The 22,981-nt window shown below is 62.4% G+C and overlaps 1 protein-coding gene across 1 annotated transcript; it reads left to right on the top strand.

Moving 5' to 3' along the window:
- The first annotated feature begins 490 nt into the window (after positions 1-490).
- MAP1S (microtubule associated protein 1S) lies at positions 491-22,803 on the top strand. Its single transcript, XM_044998395.1, has 7 exons — positions 491-661; positions 8,165-8,266; positions 12,998-13,080; positions 13,409-13,549; positions 14,673-18,054; positions 18,855-19,072; positions 20,136-22,803. The coding sequence occupies exons 1-7, from the start codon at positions 508-510 to the stop codon at positions 20,289-20,291; spliced, it is 4,236 nt and encodes a 1,411-aa protein (XP_044854330.1). The 5' UTR covers positions 491-507; the 3' UTR covers positions 20,292-22,803.
- Positions 22,804-22,981: the final 178 nt, after the last annotated feature.

The raw sequence follows: 22,981 nt of genomic DNA, 5'->3' as shown, positions 1-22,981 counted from the left end.
ACTTCTGTAATGGTGTACTTGGCACCTAGGCTTAAGTGCTTTTTATGGCAACACTGCAGGAGCAGCCCCGCTTCCTCCCCAGTTCCCAGCCCTGATAGTCCCCAAAGTCCAGCCCCGATGCCCCCCAGTCTGCAGTGCCCCCCATACCCCATAGGTCCCCCATAGGTCCCCGATGCCCCCCAGTCTCCATAAGTCCTGATGCCCCCATCCCCCATCCAGGTCCCCCAAGCCGGGATGTCCCCCTCCCTGAATCCCCCCAGCCCCCAATCTATGCTGCCCCCAGCCCCACCCCCTCTGGCCCCTGGGCTTTCCCCTCTGACGCCCCCACCCCCATTGTCCCCTCCTAGTGGCCGGCCCCTTTAAGAGCCCCGCCCAGCCGGGCTCCCCTTCGTGCCCCCTGATTGGCCGGCGATGACATCAGCGGGGCGGGGTTTTCGCCGCGGCGACGTAAAAGCGTGGAGGGGCGGGGCTAAGCACCGCACGTCGTGCTGGAGCCCGGGCCGGAAGATGGCGGCGGCGGGAGCCGCGGAGCGCGCGAGCCGGGCGGAGGCGCCGCCCCGCGAGCCCGCTGGGCCCCGCCGCTACTCGCTGCTGGTGATCGTGGGCGGCGGCTGCCACCGGCCCGGCCTGCTGGGCGCCGTGCTGGCCGCGCTCGAGAGAGGTGAGCAGCGCCGTGCACCCCCCGCCCCCGCCCGCCGGGCCCGTGCAGCGCCGTGCACCCCCCGCCCCCGCCCGCCGGGCCCGTGCAGCGCCGTGCACCCCGCCCGCCGGGCCCGTGCAGCGCCGTGCACCCCGCCCGCCGGGCCCGTGCAGCGCCGTGCACCCCGCCCGCCGGGCCCGTGCAGCGCCGTGCACCCCGCCCCCGCCCGCCGGGCCCGTGCAGCACCGGTGCAGCTCCTGTGTCCGGGGCGCACACCCCCCCCCCCGCTTTCCTAGGGTTCCCCCATGCACCGGTGCAGGCACCTGTGGGAGGGCCCGTATCTTCTGTGTCCAGGGCTCCCCCATGCGCCAGGGTATGAGGCTGCACTCATGCATCATGCACCGTTCCTCTGCTGCCCTTGTTCGCGTTGGTGCCCCGTGCCCTAATTCCGCAGGGGTTCTCCCCTAGGCGCTGGTGCCTGGCCCTGCTTCCCACCCCCCTGTGTAGCATGGCCCGAATCTTACACTTGCTCTGCTGCATTTCATGCTGAGCCATGTGCACGGATGCATTGGGGCAATTCCCCCTTTGCACTGGTTTGTGGACTTGCAAGGTGCAACACCCCCACATGTAGCCGTGCTCTGTGCGTGGGTGTAGCGCCCCTCGATTCATTGAAGCACCTCTTCTCATTTCCCTTCTTGCTGAGTTGCACGGTGGGGGGGCTCTCTCCTGGGGTGGCCGGGGGGGGGTCGTTGATACTTCAGACTAGGTGGGGGAAGAGTATGTAAAGTCCAGTTGTGGTAGCCTAGTGCAGCCCCCCCCAATTATTACTTATGTTTAAAGGGAGTGTCTCCTGTGGGGGGGCAGTTCATGGTGCTTTTACCATGGGTGGGGGTGACAGCAGGGCTGTTCCCAGCGGCGTGAATTCGGGACACTTGTATTGCTTAGTGTTCCTTTTGCATATGTGTAATTCCATCCCATTTCCCCCTCTAGACTTCTGGCTGCACCTGGGCACCCTGTGCATGGAGGCCCACGGTGCTGAGCGTAGCAGCAGCAGACAAAGGTTGGGGGTTGCTTTGTTAACGCCGGGATGGGCTGGGACCTGTTTGCAACTCAAGAAATTAGAGCGGGGCGGGGGAGTATCAGACATGATGGATGGGGCAGCTGGCCCTCGGGAGATCGGGAAGTGATCTGGAGCTCTGGTCTGTCAGGGTGTGTTCTGCCTTAGTGGGTCAGCGTGGATTGAGGAAACTGCCAGCTGAAACTAGGAAGGGCTGAGTTGTAATTAAACCTGCTTCATCGCTTCCTCCAAGGACTTGCTGTGGATCTGCATTTACTGTTAAGGAGCCAGTGTTTAAAACCTTGGCCTGGAACGGGATGTTTGGAAGTTGGCTGGCTGCGGGGGTTCCGTGTTCTTAGCCTGGCACTGGCATAAACTGTGTTAACGCTGGGGACTAGAGGTGCTGTGGGCAGGGTGAGAACTGAGCTAGTGTCTCCTTCCGCGGAGGGGGCTTTCAAGGCCTGGAAGGGGACACACATTTGGGAGTGATCTTTAAAAAAACATATATACCATGTGTGAACTGAGTAAGCAGCCTGGATGGCCAAAACTGTTCCGTTGAGCAAGGTTTGTGCAACTCTGCATTTTCCCCCCCATTGCTTCTAATACCCTAATCTTGCACCATCTCCCTTTGGTTGGAAGGATCGTTAACGGTTCCACAGACTGGGGGATGGTGGAGCAAAAATACCAATGGATTCATTCCCCGTTTGCTGCCCTGGTGGCTCATGCAATGGGCAGGAGGCCTGCCTGCTAAGCCGGTTGTAAATCACTAGACATGAGGGGAGTGAAACAGGCTGCGTCTCTGTAATCCCCACACAGTGGCTGTACAGGAGCCTGGGGTTTGTTGATGAGCTGGGGTTAGAATTCCTGAAGCATTAGTGGCCGCAGGGCGCAAACCCGCTCTCCTGGAGTGGGGAGAGGAGCCCAGTTGGCTAGTGTGGGACAGGAATGAACAGATGGCTGCTGTACAAGGGCGTAGGGTGACTGGGGAGGCAGAAGGCAGAGAGACGCAGCGGCTGTTGTTCGCTTTCGGAACGCCGCTGCTAATGCAGCGGATGGCTGTACGTGCTGCCTCTTGAAGAGCAGCCCGGGAAGGCGGCTGCGCTCCCGTAGCTGGAGGGAACGCTCCTCTGTCTGGCTGAGGCTGGCGCGGCTGAGTCACTCCTGCAAGGTGCGTGCCTCCGGGGGAAGCAAGCGTGCACCTGTCTTAAGTGGTGAACGTCAAGGAACCTGTAACGTGTTCGGAACCTGAAGGCACATCTTTGGTGCTGCCTTTAAAGACGCTCCTGACCCACCTCCGTTAACATCCCGCAGGAGGGAGGCATGTCCCAGCCAGGCCTGCGGAGTGGCTCTGTTCTCCCCAGGGGGCGGTTGCCCAGATATGTGGGATGCTGCGAAGGACTAGAGGGGGCGCATGGATGGGCGTCTCACAAGAGAGCTGAGACTGAGCCTCGTAAAACCTCGGGCAGTTACGGCTGCAAAGAAACCGTCAGCGTGTGAAGTGTATCGGAGCTTGGGGAGAACCTGAAGCAGGAGCTGAGGAGTGAGCTGCCCTGTTCATTTAACCGGGGGCTGACTTGGAGGCTGTCAACCATTAAAAATGGAAATCTGTAAGGAAGGGGGCAGGAGTCTAATTGTGAAGATTTCCACCAGCCGTCTGGGGCAGGGAGTGTGCAGCTGTAAACCAAAGTGCATTGAACTCGCAGAGGAGGCTGTGCGAGGGGGAACGTGCTTGGCTTCCTTTCCCCGAGGAGCCGCTCGGCGAGCGGCAGGAGGTCTGAAGCCCTGGGATAAAGCCGTCTGTGGGTAGTAGGGGGATCTGATCCTGTTGTCTTCGAGCTGACTCACCATGAGTGTTCTGGAGCCAGTGACTGGAGGGAGTTGGGCTCTGACCCTTTCTGACCTTTCGTTTTCAAACCCCAGTTGGAGAAGGATGTTACTCAGCTGGGGGCGGGGGGTCAGCTGAAGCATCAGCATGTGTCACCGGGTCCCGGTGTCTAGGAAATGCGGAAAATGCCATAGATGCTCTGACTCTGTGCCTAATTAAGCCTATTCCGGAGCTTAATTATCCTTTACTTGGAATTTTTCCTAATATCTAACCTAAATCTCCCTTGCTGCAGATTGAGCTCATTACATCCCATCCTACCTTCAGCGGACATGGTGCACAGTTGATCACCATCCTCTTTATAACAGCCCTTCGCTGTCTCCAGATACGTTATCAGGTCCCCCTTTGTCTTCGGGGTGGGCATACTGGGACCTACTCTCCCCACCATGCTGCCCCGGGGGTCCTGATCACCCTGTGTCTGACCCACACCTCAGAACTGTCCGAATTGCCCTGGACTCTTCCCTGCTGGTGTCCTGTTTCCTGCCCGAGCGGGACCAACAGGGTTCAAAAGCACCAGATAAGTTCATGGAGGATGGGTCCTTCAATGGCTGTTTGCCAGGCTGGGCAGGGATGGTGTCCCTGGCCTCCCTGTTCTGTTCATTCCCTCTGAGGCACCTGGCATTGGCCACTATTGGAAGACAGGATACTGGGCTAGATGGACCCTTGGTCTGACCCAGTATGGCAGATCCCTCTCCAGCCAGACCTGTCCTCACTCAGCAAAATCATCCCAGTGGGTTCTGTTCCCACACTGGAGGGGTGGGGGAGTCTGCTGCTTAGAGCAGGGGTCTGGGAGTTGGGACCCCTGGGCTGTATTGCTGGCTTTGCCAGAACTGACCTGCACATCCGTGCCTCAGTTTCCCTTCAGTGTGATAGTCTTCCATGAAATCATCGACCCTATTTACAAGTCTCGAGACTCAGTTCTGTGGACAAAAGTAGCAGGGTTGGTGGCAGGCGCCTGATCTCGTCTCTGTTGCCAGCACACTGAGGCCACTCCTGGCTAGCATCGCGTACTGTGCCGTCACCCGGCCTGCAGCCAGTCACTGTAATGCAGACTTAGGGGGAAGCCTCTTAAGTTACTAAAAAGCCTGGGTGACACTATTCGTGCTGGCTCTGTTCTTATCTGGCTAGCTGTGGATATTCCTTTCTGTTTTCCAGGACCCCATGATGAGCTCAGCCTCCCGCTGACACACTGCCCTGTCATGCAGGCCTCTCTCCTGACACCAAACAGGAAGCGAGCCACAAAGGGATTGTAGTCAGGTGTTGTGTACAGCCGAGGTGGCGACGATTCCTGCCACGTTGGGCTGTTGCTACAGTCTGTCAGGGGGGTTCCTAGCATGTTGCCTGAGTTGACATAGCAGCCAAACACCCTCCCCACTGCTGAGAGTTTTGGGCCGGACACCGTCCTAGCAAGCTCCCCGCTTGGAATTGTGCTGGTGATCTGTGGCCGAGGAGGCAGAACGCAATGCAGCTGGCTCTTCCCCGGCTTGTGCAGGTCTTGGCAGCGTAAGCTCTCATTGGCAAAGGCAGGGCAGTCCTGGTATTGTGCCCGCAAGGGGCCCCTTCAATCACAGGTGCTGAATGAGGCAGCCTGGCTCTGCTGCCTTGTGCAGGAGATCAGAGCAGTTCCAGTAAGTCTCCGAGCAGTAAGGAGCTGGGGGCGAAGAGAGATGGGAGGTCGGCTGCGTTGGTAAGTGCTGAGGTGAGGAACAGCGCAGAGCCCAGCTGTATGGGGCCTGGCCTGGCCTGCAGACTCTGCTCGAAGGAGGTGTGGGAGCTGCTGCAAACTTTCAGAGCCAGTAGCAGAGTGACCCTGCTGTGCAGCAGGATGTGACTTGAATTTGGTGCGAGAGACCCATGTTAACCCAGTCAGTGCATGTGAGCAGGGACTAGTCAGACTCCAAATGCAGGTGAAGTGACACCCATCGTCACTGAGCTGTACTTAGCCACAGTGGGTCAGTGCCAGCTTCCTATACTGCCCTGCCAGCACCCTTTAACCCTGCTCAGCACGGGGGGCTCCTGCTTGGTGGCAGAGGCCAAGGACTGAACGGGCCAAGGGTGCTGTGATGTGAACAGCTGTCCCTGGGGAACCTACCTGTGAGCAACTGAACTCCTCCCATGGGAGCCACCAAACAGCACGTGGTAACGACGAGCCTCTACTCGTCTGGGCCGGGGTTTGAACCTGTGACCCCCGGGAAGGAAACCGAGGGACCATCGGTTTGGAAGAAGGCTGCGAAAGTGACTCCTAGCTTGGAACGCAGCTGGAGCTGGTTGGTCGGGCTGCCTGGCATCTGGGCCACCCTTGCCACTGGTGTCTCTAGTTCTGGGTTGCGAGGAAGAGCCGATTTGGGAATCTGGCACGGGGGCAGCTGCAGGTTAAGGGGCGAGAGGCGCCCTGGGCTGGACTAGAGGGGAGGTCAGTGCAGGCATGGAAGAGGCTGTCTCGTGCCAGCCAGCCCTGTAGCCTTGGGGCCGTGGGTAGCGGCGGGAGGGAAGGCTAGAAGTGCCTTTGCTCACTACCTCTTTTCTGCCAGGCAGGTTCTGCAGAGATACTGGAGGCAAAAGCTCCCGCAGGCACAAGCTGTGCAGCCGCCTTGCAGACTGTGAGTGTAGCAGGCTGGGGAGCTCCTCCTCTGTCAGCTGCAGCTCGCAGGCAGCGTCTGACTCCCTCGCTTTCTGAGGAGGGGAGCGGCGCGGCCCCTCGCCGGCGCTGCTGGACGGTCGGGTGCTCAGGCCTCACCCAGGGGCTGTTTGGACACGGCTGAGGGGCGCAGCGCTGGCCTGTTGGGTCCAACGTGCCTTTGGCTGGAAGTCCCAGGACTCGGATCCCGGCTGGAACCTCCGGGTTCCTTGCCACTGAGCATCGACACAGACCGACATGTCCCTCCGACTTCGCCCCCATTTCCTTCCCCTCCCTCCCTCGTCGCAGCCCCATTAAACCAGGACAGCGTGGGAGCAGGGCTGCTAAAGGCCAGGCCTGCTGGGTTGCCTGTTGCTGGGCACAGGCTCCTTCTCTCTCTGGCGAGGGTTCGGGGCAGCAGTCGGCTCCACGCTCCCTTGGTGCTGTGCTGCCCTCTCTCTCGCTAGCCTGGCCCCTGCGGGTGTCTGTGGGCGCTTGTCCTTTTCCTGGCCAAGCAGCAGAGGGAAATGGCCTGTTGTTACCACAGCCAGAAGCCCTTTCCTCCCCCACGGCCGTTCGTGGGCCCCCAGACGTCCTTGCTGTCCCAGCACACGCCCTGCCAGGCGGGAGGAAGGCCGAGGAACCTGTGGGTCTTCTGCCACTGGCCCCCCAGTTGCTGGTAGCTTGTGCCCTGGGCAGGGCAGCTGCGCGGAGCTGTCGGGGCGCCTGGATCACGCTGCATTTTACTGAAGGGACTCATGTCTCCTAGAAGCTGCTCGTGTGTCTAGGCTGCGCTGCAGGGCGGGGCACTAGCCGGAGGAGGCATGGGCCCTGCCTGGGAAGGCTCGTGCTTGCACGTGGGAATGAGCCCGGGGGGGCAGGCCTAGCGCAGGAGCTGTGGCTTCTAGTCACTTCCCCCCCCCCCCTCGGCTTGCAGAAGTGATGGTGCCTGCGTCGTATTGCCCAGCGTGGGTCTGCATTACCCCTTCCCCTCCCCGTGCGGTGGTGGTGGGGGGGTTCTATTGCATGCGCTGTAACCTGGGGCTCCGGCCTGTCCCCGAGTGGGGATTAGCACCACCCTAGGCTGCGAGCGGCTTGCGTGACCCTGAGGGCTTACGGTGCAGAGTCGCGGGCTCCTCCCTACGGTCCATTTTGTGCATTCCCTGTTACTTGCAATGAGGGGGCAGCGACCCCTGGGTGGAGCTCCCATCCCTGCTGCTCCGGCTGCTAGCTGGGTGGGGCACCGTATGCCCGACACGGGGCGCGAAGAGCCCTGCAAGGCGGCAGGCTTCTCTCCGGCCGAGGCTGGCGCAGGGGCCCTTTCTGCCTGACGCGGATTGTCCTGCGAGGCGGTGCCGTGCCAGGGTTTAAAGAGCCTGGGGCGGGAGCTTGGTTCCTCCGACTTCCCTGGCTGGTAACTGATCCTACCCCCACATGCAGGAGGAGAGCAGGAGCAGACCCACCACTAGGTGGCTCCCTGCTGACCCATCCCCTCCCAGCATATTCCTCACCTGGGGCAGTTCTGCGGGTCCCGGTTGCCCTTCCCTGGCTTGGCCTGGCCTGGCAGCTGCCTGGGCAAAGGGGGCCCTCTAGGGGACTGCTCCGGGGGCTTCGCTGTCCGTGCTGCTGGAGGGGAATCTGCCCAGCCAGCCAGGCATGTCCGCTCCCTCTCCCCTGTAGCCAGGTTTGCACAGGGTCCCTGGTGCTTGCATTCCCCAGGGGTGAAGCTCTCAGAGCAGACCGATCGCTCGCCCCGTGCCAAGGCCGCTGGCCTCGGGCCACGGGTGGGCAGGGAGTCAGAAGCCACTGAGGGTGAAGTTACTTGCCCAGCTGCGGGGGACTGGTCCCAGCCAAGATCAGCCCCTGGGAATCTCTGCGTGAGCCTGGTGCCTCTCCTGGCAGTGTCGGGGTGGGGTGGGCTCTGCACCCCTTTGGGAGCTGCGGGTGCTGATTGTTCTCTCTCCCCAGGGATCCGCTGCTGGGACATTGACCTCGCCTCCTGCAACCTGGACGAGCAGCTGAAGCTGTTTGTGTCCCGGCACTCGGCCACCTTCTCCAGCATTGTGAAAGGTGAGGGCGATCCGCCAGGCCTCTCCCGTCTCCACCTGCCCAGCTGTGCAGTCCCCTAGCCCTCTGCCGGGAAGAGCAGCCCAGCTGTCGTGGGGTTGGCACCTCGCTGGAGATGGCTCTCTGCCTGCCTGATGCTGCTGTCAGGTCGGGACTCACCAGTGTGAATTCCCAGGGACTGTCCTGTCCCCGCGCTCTGGGATACCCCGGAGTATTTAAAGGGGCTTCCCGGGCTGCTTGGCCCAGAACCCGCCCTGCTCTGGGGGGAATCTATTGCAAGTCCAACTGACTGTCTGAACGGAGCTGGAGTGAGGCAGCAGCTCCGCTCCGAGCTGGCCCTGCTGTGAGGGGTTGGGGTGGGGGTTCACGAACAGCCGCCCTGCTGTGGAAGCAGCTTTGGGAATAACCTGTCTGGGGTACTCCAGTGCCCCCCAGTACTGCACTGTCTGAGCATCTCCACTCCTGACTGCTCCCTGTGAGGCTGGGAGTGCATAGGACTGGTCCCCTTTGCTCAGGTTTTGGGGGGGCTTCGTTGGGAGGGAGGGGTTGTATGCCACTCAGATCCATGCTGTCTGCCCATGACGAAGTGCTGGCTACGCCCACCAGGAGCGGATGGCAACGTGCGCCCTGACACATCCAGCAGCAGAACCAGCATCTGGGAGCTCGTGTTCTGCTCTACGTCGGCAGAAACCTCGCGTGACCCCCTCCACGCACACCCCGCCTGGCTCTTAGCAGTGTTTAATCCGTATCTCAGCCCAGGCTGCAGGGGGAAGCCAGGCCGCCCAGTGAGCTGGAAATAGGCAGGGAGGCCGCGCCGTCCTTCCTGCTGTGTGGGGAGGGGTCGCTCCGGGGGCTGCTGGTCGGCTGCAGACCCGGACCTTGCCCTCTCCTGATGGTGTTTTGCTGGGTTGGACAAACATTTAGCTGGGGCTACAAAGCTGCTTTTGTGCCGAGTTGCATGCGCTCTCCCTCGGCTGATGCCCCCATCCTGGCCCCTCCAAGCAGACAAACGTGCTGATTCTTCCTGCGGAGCGGCTCACAGAGGAGTTCCCGGGCTGGGAGGACGGGCCGGCAGCCCTCTCCATGCACTGTCCAGTGAGGCCTTGTCACGCCCAGGCTGGCTCCTGGCTGCGTTGCCCCACCGCCTCCAGCTGCAGTGTCTAGACTCGGGTCGGCCCTCCCAGACCGAGGGATGGGCTTGTTCTGTCGAACTCGCTCAGAGGGGGACGTCTTGAGTCCAAGTCAAAACCATGCTGTAGCCAGATACTCCTCGGCTCATCTTGTGGGGGGGAACTACTGGTTCAGCACATCTGTGCCTAGACACAAGTGTTGGGAGGGCCGGGGGGTCCCTGCTGCTCCACTGTGTAGGGTATGGCCTCCCCTACCCCCTTCTCTAAGGCATCCAGAGCAGGGAGGGGGCTCCTTGCACGAGGGTCTGAGCTCCCTGTTGCTTGTCAGGCGTAGCTGGCTCCTGCAGACCATCCCTTTTCCAGGGGTCTGAAGAGCTCGGGGACCCCGATGGGTGGAGCAGGACAGGCTGCGCTTTCCTAGCGTAACCCCTGGAGGCTGGCTGAGGGGAAGCCAGGCCTTGTGCTCCAGAGCTGGGAGAAGCTTGGCTGTCTGGGGGTGCTAGGTGCTGTACAGACAGAGCAGAGCCTCTTCCCCAAGGAGGTTAGAGAGGCTGCTGTGCTGGTAGCATCCCTCTCCTCTGGCACGGGTAGAGCAGAGGCACCGGTTGGGCTGGGTTCAAACGCTGTCGGCACCAGCTAGTGCTGCAGCTATGGGTAAAACCCTCCCCCAGCCTCGGATACCAATGGGGCACCGGAGAGAGTGCCCTGCCGTGTGCCCCGCGTGGAGCCCAGGGAGAGCTCAGACCAGGGTTGCTCAGATTTCAGCTGCTCGTGTGCAGTCCATCAGCACTATTGTCCCCACGGCCCCTGGGGCTGGGCGGGTGTCTGATGCCCAGTCCTGTAAATTCCCCCGCCAGGGAACAGGCCGGCTCTGGGCAGAGCTGCTGGCTCTCACAGCAGGTGGGTGCAGGGAGCTGTATGGGAATAGCTACCGGGGTGTGAAATGCCTCCGCGTGATACTGCTGCGTCGGCACTGGGAGCTTGGGCTGGCTTCAGTCAGTCCAGCTTCCTAGTGTCTGAGCCCCGCAGTCCATCCCCCGCCCTTGGGAGGCAGGGAAATCACGCACACCCATTGTACAGATGGGGAAAGTGAGGCAGTGACTTGCCCAAGATCAGTCTCTGGCAGAGCAGGGAACTGAACGTGGGTTTCCAAGTCCCAGGCCAGCCCATAGTGACCCAGCTCCCCCATTCTGTGGGGTACAGGCCTCCAGCCCCCAAGGCACTCAGCCCAGCAGCCAGCTAGCTCGCGGAGAGGGAATTTAACCACCGATGGGCTCAGGCTTGGCGGGCTCACAAATTCTCTTCGTTCCTGGGTCTGAGCTGCAATAGACAGCTGGGCTCCCCAGCATCAACACCCTGAGGTGCCCTGTGGCCTAATTGTCCCTCTGATCTTCCTTCCCCTTGGACCGAAAATTGGCCTTCGTGGGCCTGGAGCCCCGTGAGCTGGGGCATGCAGAGCAGATTGTTAGCAGCTCAATGGAGCCACTTTCCTCCGTGCTCTGGGTGAACGCTGCACATGTTCCCCGGGGCGCTGGCTGCGCACCTGGAGTTAAAGCCAACCCGGTTCCCTTCCTGGGGTGCTAACGTAGGAGATGTGCCCGGGGCCCCCGGTTGAGCCTCCCTGCCCCGGTTCCCTAGGGTCCTGGGCTGCCTGCTCGGAAAGTCTCCGTTCCTTTGCTCCACACTCAGCCTCATTTCTCTGCCCCGTTGCTGCCCTCCAGCAATGGGCAGCGCAGCTGTCTGCATTAGATGCCATCTGCACAGTGCCTGACTGCGTGTCCGGGGGCCCAGAGCTTGGGTCTCTGGCTTCTGGGAGTCGCTGCAAAAATCTAGCAAGGGCAGGATTGGGCGTGTGTGGCTGCTCTTGGGAGCCCGCCTGCTCCAGCGAAAGGCACCGGCTCCCCAGGGACGCACGGTCCGAGCTCCGGCGCTGCAGCGTGGTCTGGGGCTGTGAGCAGACAGGGCCCCTGGCTGCAGCACGGCCGAGCAGTTGTCCTGCAATGGCCATGATGGGGGGTCGTGCGGGCAGGGTAGATGGGCCCTGCCAGAGAGCTCCCCGCCTGGGAACACTCTGGTACATGCTCCGGGTGGGAGGTGGGGTGAGCCGAGACCCCTGCAGCTGCTGGCCGGGAGGGGCTCAGTGGTGTCCCTAGACACTCATTGGGCTATGCCCCAGCCCTCCCCTGGGAAGGAAAATGGGGCTGGGGGGAGCAGTTTGGGCTGCTCTCTTCCCCCCCCCCCCCACGCCTGCAGGGAGGAGGTGGTGTTGCCTCAGGAAGGCAGCTTCAGTCCCCTTGGCCTTCCTGAGCTGGAGCTGCATCGTCCGGGCGCAGAGCAGGAAACGCCAGCGGCCCTGGGGCTGCACGGGACCAGCCTTGAGTGGGCCGGGGTCTCTGCTGGCCCGTGACCTTCCTCGCAGAGGGGAGAACAGCTCCGGCGTGCCTAGGGCGAGGGCTCCCAGGGTCTGTCCCCAACCCTGCAGCGGACTGGCCTGGCCTGGCGTCCGGTGGGGTCGAGAACGTTGTGTTTGTAGCTCAAAAACAAGCCCTGTCCAGCTCCTGCGCCATTTCCATATCGGGTGCAGAACACAGGGGAGGGGGCTGAGTCAGCCCCTCTGCTTCCTTCCTTCTCCCGCAGCGGGAAGGAAGGCGGGTGGGGTGTCTCGTCCTTCGACTCAGCACATCTGCTGGCCTCTGTTGCGGTATCCGGGCTCACAGCTCCACTTCCCAGCCAGTGGGGTCCTGCAGCGGCCGTGACCCTGGCCTGGAACTCCTGCCTCGGCCTGGCTGAAAGTGGTAGGGGAGACTGGGAAGGGGGCGTGCAGCAGCGGGGTCTGTGTATGGGCCTGTGTCCCCTGCCTGCTGCCGGGATGGCTGGAGCTTGTGCTGGGCAAACTCCCCGTTGGACCTGGGTTCTGCGGGAGCTGCCAGTGCACCGAGCCCGTCCGGCACCTCTAGCTTTAGCTGGGATTGTGGCGTGTTCCATCAGGAGTTACGGGTACCCCATTCTCGCGTGTTCGCCCATCGCCCTTCCAGAGGCTGACTTGGTCACCCCGCTTCCCGGGTGGAGAAACTGAGGAACAGACTCAGCACCTTGCTGCAGGCTACTCGGAGCCTGTGGCGGAGCCAGGGACCTAGCCCCAAAACCAGCCTTCCTCTGCGTCCTGCCTGGCAGCCGATTCTGCATTGCACTGCCTGACTGGTGCCTCCTTAGCCAGCCTTGGCATCTGTCCAGCACAGGCATCTCCCTGAGACACCACCCGGCTGTGCTTTCCGTGCCCAGGGTCCCAGGGGTTCTGGGGGGCAGGGGGAGCAGTGGTGCGAGCCGTGCACGCTCTGAACGGCCTCTTGGGCCAGCCGGGAGCTGCCTGGGGTTCCCTGCTCTGGGCTGGGCTGCGTACGTTGGGGCAGACCGTGCCGGCTGAGTGCTGCATGGCATGCTGCCGTCTCCCAACCTGCTGAGCTCCCCTGGCTGGCCTGTGCCCTGGGCAGCCCCCCTCTGTGCAGCTCTCGGGCCAGCCTGGCCCTTTCCTGGAGGGGCCAAAGCAGGGGTGTGACTTGGGGGAGCTGGTCTCTTAACGCCAAGGCCTCTTGTTCCCGGGCAGGTCAGCGGACCCTCCACCACCGGGGGGATGTCCTGGAGACACTGGTGCTGCTCAACCCTTCGGATAAGTCCCTGTGCGATGAGGTGAGCGGGTGTGGAGGGGGAACCGGGGTCCAATGGGGCCCTTACCATGTTGGGGGGCAAGGAGGTGCCAGGCCACTGGCTGCAAGACCACCCTGTGGGGATGGAGTGGGGGGGTTCTGTCCTCCCCCTCCATCAGGCCTGGCGCCCTGCTGTCTCCCCAGCCCCAGGGTCCTGCTCAGAGCAGCCTGCAGGTCAGGCACCCAGTGCTTGGTCTCGGCTCCATTGTGTGGCAGCAGAGATCCCCTCGAGCTGGTGTAGGCCGGTGTGCCTGGGTGGCGGGGACGGGGGTGGGTGGGGACAGCTGAACTCAACCATTCTCCGTCCCCAGCTGCGGAACCTGATCACGGACGTGTCCCAGCACAAGCTGCTGGTGTTCGCCGGGCCCTGCGTGGAGGAGACCGGGGAGCTGATGCTGCAGACGGGCTGCTTCTCTCTGCGGGACTTCATCCAGATCTTCACGGACAAAGAGGTGTGTCCTGGCACAGGCCCGTGACCACCCCTTGGTGGCTGACCCTCGTGGCCGTCAGCCCTGGGCCAGGAAACGCCTTCCTTCAGCAGGGCTGGGGGAGAGGCCTCGGTGATCCCGTTACTGTCTGATTCGGAGACAGATGCGTGTGTCTCTCCCAGCTCGGGGCTCGTGTGCGTTTTCACCTCTGGCTGCTGGAGGAAACGTTGCAGAACCTTGACACGGCGGCTGGCAGTGAAGGTGACTCCAGCGTGGGCCCCTCTGGACCTGGGTCACTTTTTTCTCACTAGCCCTTTGGATCCTGAGCCCCAGTTGGGCTGGCCATAAGCTGCCTGAATGTGCAGCTCCAGGCACCAGCAGCCAAGCCCTGTGGGGCTGGCGGAGTCCGTCTCTCTAGTGGTGCTGATGGAGCAGTTTTCCATGGAGCTGGGTTGTTGCTCCGTGCTGCACCCAGAACTGCCCGTATGCGGCCTCTCCTCCCCCACCATCTAGCAGGTGTCACAGCAGTTTCGGTCTTGCCGGAAGTCTGGCAAGCTCGGGTCCCCTTGCCATGCATGGCGAGGGCTTTCCTTCCCCAGCAGCCCTGGGACTGCTCCCCCGTCCCAGGCCCACGCTTCTGCAGTAGCGAGCTCTGAATCACACCAGCAGCCAGGGCTGCTCAGCTAGGAAGTGGGGGGTGGGGAATTGGAGGATCGGGGGCGGGGTGGGTGGGCTGCTGCTCTCGGAGTTCGTGGGGCACGTTCCCAGGATGCAAAGGGAAGAGCCTGGGCTCGCAATGATGCTCACCCCAGTGCACAGTCATCCGGTAGCACGGACCACAGGGGGCACGATGCTGAGCCGAGTGATGCTGCGGTGTCCCGGCCAAGCCTGCTGTGGGATGGCAGCCGTCCCAGGGCCTTCCCTGTACTGGTGAAGGAGGGCGGGGAGGGACTGTCCGGTGGCTGCCGACTGGCCTCACCTCTCTGGGAACTCATGTCTAAGTCCGAGTCAGAGGTGGAGTGTCTGTCTAGCCCCTAAGCTGACCTGGCTGGAGCTCTGGATCTGCCGACAAGGGACGACTCGGCAGCCTGTTGCTTTACACTGAACTCTGCCATGTGCTGGCGTTGACTCTGGCTTGTCTCTCTAGGTCGGGGAGATGCTGAGCTCTGCAGACCCTTCGGCCAAGGCCAGCCTGACCGTCAGCTGCCCTGACTTCGGGGAGTGGCAGGACTCCAGCCTGGAGCAGCACAACCTCCAGGACTTCATCGAGCTGCGGATCAACCCGGGCTGCGTGCTGCCGGAGATGGAGGGGCTGCAGGAGTTTGTGGAATACCTCTCGGAGTCCCTGGAGCCGCAGTCCCCCTTCGACCTCCTGGAGCCCCCGACCATGGTGGGCTTCCTGAAGCTCTCCAAGCCCTGCTGCTACGTCTTCCCCGGCGGGAGGGGGGACACGGCCTTCTTTGCCGTCAACGGGTTCAACGTCCTGGTGAACGGGGGATCCAACCCCAAATCCTCCTTCTGGAAGCTGGTGCGCCACCTGGACCGGATCGACTCCATCCTGGTGACGCACATCGGCACGGACAGCCTGCCGGGGGTCAACAGCCTGCTGCAGAGGAAGGTGGCTGAGCTGGAGGAGGACCCCTCCTCGCAGGGTTCCCAGAGCAACGGGGACTGGGTGAAGAACCTCATCTCCCCCGAGCTGGGAGTCGTGTTCCTCAACGCGTCGGAGAAGCTGAAGGGTATTGAGGGGAACTCCAGGGTGCTGAAGAGCTGTGACGAAGCCAGCCTGACCCTACGCTACCTGGAGAAGCTGGGGATCAGGCCCAACCTGCTCTGCAGGGACAGCGGCCCCAAGGTGGAGCCCACGGTGCTGTTCCAAAAGATGGGCGTTGGCAGACTGGACATGTACGTGCTGAACCCGGTGCGGGGTAGCAAGGCGCTGGAGTTCCTGCTGCAGCACTGGTCCGGCGACGGCCACCCCAGCGAGCAGGAGCTGCCCTTGCAGTGCCTGACCTCCGTCTGCGCCCTGCTGGTCTGGCATCCCGCCAGCCCTTTGGAGAAGATCATCCGGGTCCTGTTCCCAGGCTGCACCCCACAGAGCAGGATCCTGGAGGGGCTGGAGAAGGTGAAGCACCTGGAGTTCTTGAAGCGCCCGGTGGTCACTGAGAAGGACTTGAAGTCGCTGGCCACTCCCCGTCCCGAGAAGCAGCTCACACCGAAGAGGGCGGAGAGCAAGGAGAGCCTCAAGTCGGCGTCCAAGGAGAGCCTCCGGTCTGCTTCCAGACTGAGCCTTGTGGAGGCCGGGCCCCCGGCTCCCAAGGAGAAAGCCCTCAAGGCAGAGAAGAAGGAGGTGAAGCCAGCGCCCAAGGAGAAGGCCAGGGGGCCGAGCGAGGTGGCCAAGGCAGGGCCAGAGGAGGAGAGAGCCAAGGACCCCAGAGCCAAGCTTGACTCTTCAGCTGAGAAGCTCAAGCCAGACGTGAGGCTGAAGCTGAGCAAGGAGAAGGCCCCGCCCAAGAAAGAGCCCCCGCCCCAGGAGGCGAGGAAGGAGGAGAAGAGGCCTCTGAAGAAGGAAGATGGCGCCGAGGGGAAGGCGGACGGCAGGAAGGAGGTGAAGGCCGTGAAGAGGGAGGGGAAAGCTGAGTTGCCGCGGAAGGATGCCAAGGAGAGCAAGGCTGAAGGGAAGGCCGCAAAGCCCCCTGCCCGCAAACCACCCGGGCTGGAGCCCCGCAAGCTGGCCCTCAGAACAGGGAGCCTTAAGAAATCCACTCTCAAGAAGGAGCCGGAGAAGCCCAAGGCCAAAGCGGCCAAGGAGGCAGGTGCGGCCGGCAAAAAGCCCCCGAGCCCCGAGGCTGGTGTGTCAGACGGCTCTAAGTCGCTGTCCCTGGAGGCCCTGACGCAGGAGGCGGCGTGGGCGGGCGCCGGGGCCGGGCGGAAGGAGTCGTCGACGGACGAGGGGATCACCACGGCGGAGAGCGAGCTGGAGCCGTCCCCGCTGGAGAATGGGGAGGCTGGGCAGTGTGCCGGCACCGAGGGCTCAGCTGGCTGCACCGGGCTGGGGCCCACGGACTGCCAGGAGAACGGCGTCGACCCGGAGGAGCTGGACAGCCCCCAGCGGTTCCGGTACCTAGAGACCAGCCCGCTCAAAGCCATCTGGCCCCCTTCCCCCCTCGCCAAGACCCCCAAGAGCGACCGCAGCGTGGACTTTGACCTGACGCCCACGGGGCTTCTCAACCACTGCCAGGAGGGTGCCGAGGACCCATGCGGCAGCTCTGAGGAGAAGACCTTGGAGATGATGTCCCCCTCCAGCTCAGGGCCAGCCAGCGCTGGGCACACCCCGTTCCACCAGTCCCCGGTGGAGGATGCAGTCATGGCAGAGGAGCCGGCGTCCGGCCCCGACGACAGCAAACATTTCAACTCCTGTCGTCCCTCCCACGACAGCTCCAGCTCCTCCCAGGAGAAGCAGGCGGGCTGCCTGTCCCTCAGCCCCTTCAAGGACGAGCTCCCCGACGTCTCGCCCACCATCACCACCCCCTCCCTGCCGGCCGAGGTGGGCTCTCCCCACTCCACTGAGGTGGACGAGTCGCTGTCGGTCTCCTTCGAGCAGGTGCTGCCTCCGGTGAGTGAGTCGCCCCAAGAGGAGCTGAACCGGCCGCAGGGGGGCGGGCTGACCCCGGAGTCGGATGCCTCGGTGGGCAAAGGTGGGCTGTCCCTGCCCATCCGGCCCTGCCACCACGCCCAGCGGCTGGACGGTGACGGGGCAGATGGGCTGCGCCGGCACGGGCGTCGCTCCGACTCCCCCCACGACGTGGACCTATGCCTGGTGTCGCCCTGTGAGTTTGAGCACCCCAAGTCCGAGCGCCCCCCGTCCCTCAACGTGAGCCCCCGGGACCTGTCCAATGACAGCGATCTCTCCCAGGAGCTGGCCAAGCCCCTGGCCCAGAGGAGAGGCCAGAGGAGCCAGGGCCGCCGGCTGCAGCCGCTGCAGGGTGCCGAGACCCCTCCCACCTCTGGGAGCGAGTCCCTCCCCACGCTCTCCGACTCGGACATCCCTCCTGCCACTGAGGACTGCCCCTCCATCACGGCCGATGGCGGGCTGGACTCCGACGAAGAGTTGGAGCACCTGGCCAGGGGCCCTTCCCGGGCCAGAGACCCTCCTCCAGGCCCCCTGAAAGACCCCTGCCCCCTCCCTGCCCAACCTGGCATCTGCATGGTGGATCCGGAGGCCCTGCCCGCGGAGCAGGCCCGTGCGGGGAAGAAGGAGCCCGCCAGCAAAGTGAAGAGGACTCCCTCCCGCCTGGGCTCGGCCCCTGTGTCCCAGAAGGCTGAAACCCCCAAACACCCACCCCTGGGCAGCAAGGCTAGAGGCCCCGTGGGCTCAGCAGACAAGGTCAGGACGCTTCCCCCAGCCAAGGGCACCCCCACGGAGAAGGGCCCGCGCCTCGGGGCTGGCGGGGACACCAGAGCTTCGCTCACGAGCCGCAGCGTTGGGGCCAGGCCGCTCTCGGGAGCCGGCAGATCATCTCCCGCAGGTAACTGCCACGGTCCCAGGGATGGGGCGTAGAGTCCAGCTGATCCCCGGCCAGGAGCAGAGCCTGTCACTCCCACGCTGACCCAGCCCCAGGCCGGGGGGGGCTGGCTGGCTCAGGGCTGGAGGATCTATGGGTCCTTGCAGCCCAGGGTGCTGTGTGGCCTGTGGAAGGAGTTGGGTTGCTGGTGGCGCCATGGGCACCAACAGAGTTCCCAGGTGCGAGCTGCTCGGGCTCCGGGGGAGTGCACCACGGAGAACGGGCTGGCCCTGCCCCAGGTGCAGGCTCCTTCGGGGCTGAGTTGAGGCATGTGAGGGGAGCCTTGGCCAGCTGTTGCCTAGGCTGTCTGGATCCTGGGAGATCTTGCAGCGCAGCCTCCCAGCCCAGGGAGCTAGTGACCCTCCCGGGCGCAGCCAGGCTCAGGCAGATGCAGTGACCGTCCCTAATCGCAAAGGGAGCGAGATCCTGGATTTAAAATGGAGTTAAAGCTCCAGTAAAGAGACAGGCCTGGGAGCACCCCAGCAGCTGAACAGGTGTGTGAGAGAGAGAACCTGGGATCCTGGATCAAATGTGTCCAGTGACTGGCCATTGTTGGGTGTCCCAACGGGAGATGCCTGGAGGGGCCAGACTCAGCACTGGGCACAGATTGAGCCCTTCTGCGGTGTCCGAAATCAAGGCTCCTGAAATCACTGATCGTGCTCCAGTAGTGGGGTCCTCGTGTACCAGGCCGCCTGGCGTTCCCTGCTGGAGCCCTGGCCCTGCCCCCTGTGTCTAAAAGGTCCCCCCCCATCTTGCAATTTCAGGCTCCAAAGCCCTTTCTCCCCCCGAGCCGCCAATCTACTTGGACCTGGCCTACATCCCGGGCTCCTGGAGCGCCAGGACGGTGGACGAGGAGTTCTTCCGGCGGATCCGCTCCCTCTGCTACGTCATCAGCGGAGACGACCACGTCAAAGAGGGCGTCATGCGACCCATCCTGGATGCGCTGCTGTCGGGCAAACATCACTGGGGGAGCGATGTCCAGGTGGGGCTCGGCGGGACGACAGCAGGGGGCAGCATTGAGCATGGCCAGGCAGGTGTGGGGGGGGCCTCGTTGGGATCTCAGGTAACCATATCCCTGCCCCATGCTCCAGCCCCAAGCCCTGCGCTGTGGTGGGGGTTTTGAGCAGGAGCCAGGAGGGCTGCTCCACCATGCCCATCTCTGCGGGCGTGGGCTGCACCATCCAGCTGGCTGTGGATGCTGCTGGTCTCCGTGGGGAGAACCTGCTCCCCCTACTGGCCGGATCCAAGAAGTCCCCAGTATGTATCGTTCGGGGCGTCCAGCTCAGCCGGGGGTGTTGCTATAGGCAGTTGTGGGGGGAGGGGGGAAAATCAGAGGCCCCCAAGGAACTGGACTCTGGCCTGGTGTGAACAGCAGAGTTATGCTGGTGTAGCTGGGTTGGGGAGGAGTGTGGGGGGGAATCGCCCTCTGCCAGAGCAGCTACCCTGACAACCCTGCAGCGCAGAGGCTCTCGGGGTACAGCTGTGTCTGTGGGCCCGGCTAGGCTCGGTGCGGGAGGTGTCGACATAGGGGGCTTGGTTGGGTAGCCGTGGCTTGGAGCAGGGGTGGCTGGGTTTTCCTGAGGCAGGAGGGGCCCTGACCTTTGAACTGCAAACTGTGACCTCACCTGGGGGGTGGTCACTGGTGTCCCTCTGTGTCCCTATTTGGCACAAGTGGTGGCGGCTCTGAGCTGGCACAGAAGCCGCTGGAGACGTGCTGAGGCTCTGTGTCCGTATTTCGAGGAAGGCAGAACCTCCCCTCGCTCCGGCCTCTGTCTGCCCCACCAGCGTGTTTGTGACACAGCAGTGCCCGCTCCCCAGTTGAGATCAGAGCCCCGTGGGCCGGGTCCCGTGCAGACGCACCGCAAAGAGCTGGGGTCTGAAATAGACTGGACAAAGGGTGGGAGGGGAACAGGCAGAGACATGACATGCCCTCCGCAGGGCAGTGGCAGAGCCTGGCAATAGAAGCCAGGTGCTCTGGCTCCATCAGGGTCAGACCCACTAGACCCTGCTGCCTCTGAGTGACTGTATCAAACTGGTCTCCTCAGGTGACCCTGATCCCAACCTTTGATTCGCTGGTGATGCACGAATGGTACCAGGAAACCCACGAGCGCCAGCAGGAGCTGGGCATCACGGTGCTGGGCAGCAACAGTACAGTGGCCATGCAGGACGAGACCTTCCCAGCGTGCAAAGTGGAGTTCTGAAGGCGGCCTGCGTTAACCCTTTCCAGCCAGACATGGAGGAGGTGCTTTGGACCTTGCAGAGGGGAGATTGCAACCCACAGGAAGCTGAGGGGAGGGCTTCCCCCTGTAGGACTTGGTGAGGCCACGGGTGATTGGGAAGAGGCACTGTAAGACTGGAATGAGCTTGCAGCAGGGGAGGAGTGGGAAGGAATCTCTCTTGGACTGGAAAGGGTTATATTGAGTGCTCGCCTCTCCCGTCCTGTGCGCCACAGTCACTCACCGTCTGGTTCTTGCATGCACACCGGCCCCGGCCTCTTGCGCTGCATTCCCACAGGAGGAGAGGGGCTGGATCGTGGGGGTCCGTAATCCCCATTGCTGGCAGAGGCGTGGAGCAGGTTCTGCAGCTGGGGGCCGAGGCCTGCTACAGGATGGCTGTTCCTCGCTGCCCTCCCCAGCCCAGCCGCTACCCCCCCCCAGCCTCTGTGTAAGGACAGGCACGGCCCTTTTCTCTTCGCCCTAGTGATGGGAGCAGGGGACCACTCCGCCCTCCCTGATGTCTAGCAGGTGATGCAGCAAGGGCCACCTCGCTGCAGCGTCGCCCCGGGGCTCCTACGGGCAGCCTGAGCTGGGGCTCCGATTGCTGGTGGCATCCAGTCGCTTCCCTGCTGCGGAGCTGCCCGTTGGAGTCCCAACCTCTGGCTGAGGGCACAAGTGAAATGAGTTTGATGCCACTGGCAGCTTGGCCATGTGCCAGGGAGGGGGGCTGCTATACTGGTGGGATAGAGTCGGGGGGGGGGGGGCTGTATCTCAGTTGACTACCCTTCCCCCAGCTGCTATTAGTTTTAGGGGGCACAAAAAGGAGATTCAAATCCTAAACTGTCCTGTTGCTCCTGCAGAGATGCTAAATTCCCAGATAGACACGCTCTCTCTGCCCCAGATTAAGGGAGGTTGGAGTGGAGGGGGCTGAAACTTGCGGGGGGGGGGGTGTGAATGAGGGAGGCTGGACTGGGCTGATGGCTTCCTGCCTTCCAAAGCGGTGGAGCCTGGAGTGGGTTCTCCCTGGGTGGGGTGCAGAACTGTGACCCCTCCCCCCACTAGAGCTTTCCCATGCCAGCCCAGCCTCCCTCGCCTGGTGGGGTGGTTGGGCTGGCAACCCCAGCTCAGCCCCGCCCCATCCCATGCCGGACCTCGGAAGCACTAATGTTGCTCTAAATGTGTTAAAGCCAAATTCCCTGGGCTGTTTGAAAGTTCACGTGAAGGGCGATCGCTGGGAGCACTGGGTGTGGGGGTATGAGTGTCTCCCAGGGAGGAGGGGAATTATAGTCGTGTCTCATGGACCCCCTGCCCCTTTCTCCAGTCCCTATGTCAAAACTGACTTGGGGGGGCTCCCGACTTCCGCTAACCTCCCCCTTCTGCAAACTCTGCCGCTCCTGTCTCCCACGCCCTGCGTCCCTGCTGCTGACCCCAGCCCTCTGCATAGGCCAAGCAGATCTCCGGCGGCACCGCTGGGCATGAAACCTGCTGGGGGCCTGAATCCCCAGCCACGTTCCAGCTTTTCCACGGCTTTCGCATCTTTTTCTCTAACTCATCTTGAAGAACAAGTTTGGGGGGAGAATGTGACACTAACCTGTTTTGTAAGTTTGCAACTTACCTTTTTTTTGTAATTTTTTTTTTAAATGAAGAAAAACCAAAACTGTTACACACAGGTTCTTATTTATCTGATTGCCACTGTGAGGCACCAGGACGCCCTCCAGGCGAGCTGCTGGGAAGGGGGGTGGGGGGGGGCTTCCCAGCCTCCCCTCTTGTATCCATGGCAGAAGGGTTTAATCCTGTTCTCAGTACTCGCCTGGCTGGGCTTGGAGGCCTTTTTACATTTGATTGTATTGTACTACGTGTCTAGGAGATGTTTTGGGGGGTGGGAAAGGGGAATTGAATGTTTCACCTTTTAGTGCTTTATATATTTTTCTTAGCTAGAAGATGTTTTAAAGTAGGGTTTAAAGTGGGGGTGAGGGAGGGAGCTCAGAGCTCGACCCACCTCATGGCTCAAAAGCTGGGGGTGGGGTTGGGGGGTGGCCACCTGTTCCTCCCTCCCCCCCCTTGTGACTCTTCTCCCAGGCCGGGGCGGTGGGTGGGTTTGCTAGAGGTTTAGGCACCAACCACACACACGCCACGATGTTGCACACACGATGTGATTGGTTTGGTAAATGTATTGAACAAGCATTAAAGAGACACTAGCCCAACAAATCGCCGTGTGCTCTGTGGCTTCCTTGCAGGCTGGGCGGCCTTGGTTCCAAACGCACCATGAGGGGGAGGCAGTGGGGTTTGCGGGGGTTCTTGGAGCAAGACCCAGGGGTGGCCAGTGAAAATTCAAGGGCTGATCTGCCCAAGAACCCAAACTGGTGCAACAGGCCACGGCTGTTCACACAGGCTCTTGGACCAGTTTTCATCAGTGTAAATTCCTGCCTCAGGCTATGGGGGTGCAGCTCTCACATCACCAAGCCCCCCTCCCTAGGCAAAGCCAGGGAAGTGCAGGCATCAAGCTGGGGCCTTCGGGCCAGAGCCGGGTGGAATTGGCCTGTCCTTCGCAACCTCGGCAGAGGGGGACGATGGATTGAATTACCTTGGTGACTGCCCTCTGATCTAACTCTTCCAAGCCCCAAGGCGATGAGCCCGGGTAGGGCCAGGGCCGGGTAAGCACTGCTAAGAGCAGC

This window comes from Mauremys mutica, chromosome 24, assembly GCF_020497125.1.
Source record: "Mauremys mutica isolate MM-2020 ecotype Southern chromosome 24, ASM2049712v1, whole genome shotgun sequence".
Lineage (NCBI taxonomy): Eukaryota > Metazoa > Chordata > Testudines > Geoemydidae > Mauremys > Mauremys mutica.
This window is presented reverse-complemented; position numbering and strand designations above follow the sequence as displayed.

Excerpts from the sequence above, each read along its gene's own strand:
- MAP1S (XM_044998395.1), top strand. The coding sequence starts at position 508 with ATGGCGGCGGCGGGAGCCGCGGAGCGCGCGAGCCGGGCGGAGGCGCCG. Across the intron at positions 8,267-12,997 it reads CTTCTCCAGCATTGTGAAAG|GTCAGCGGACCCTCCACCAC; the intron begins GTGAGGGCGATC and ends GTTCCCGGGCAG. Across the intron at positions 13,550-14,672 it reads AGATCTTCACGGACAAAGAG|GTCGGGGAGATGCTGAGCTC; the intron begins GTGTGTCCTGGC and ends TTGTCTCTCTAG.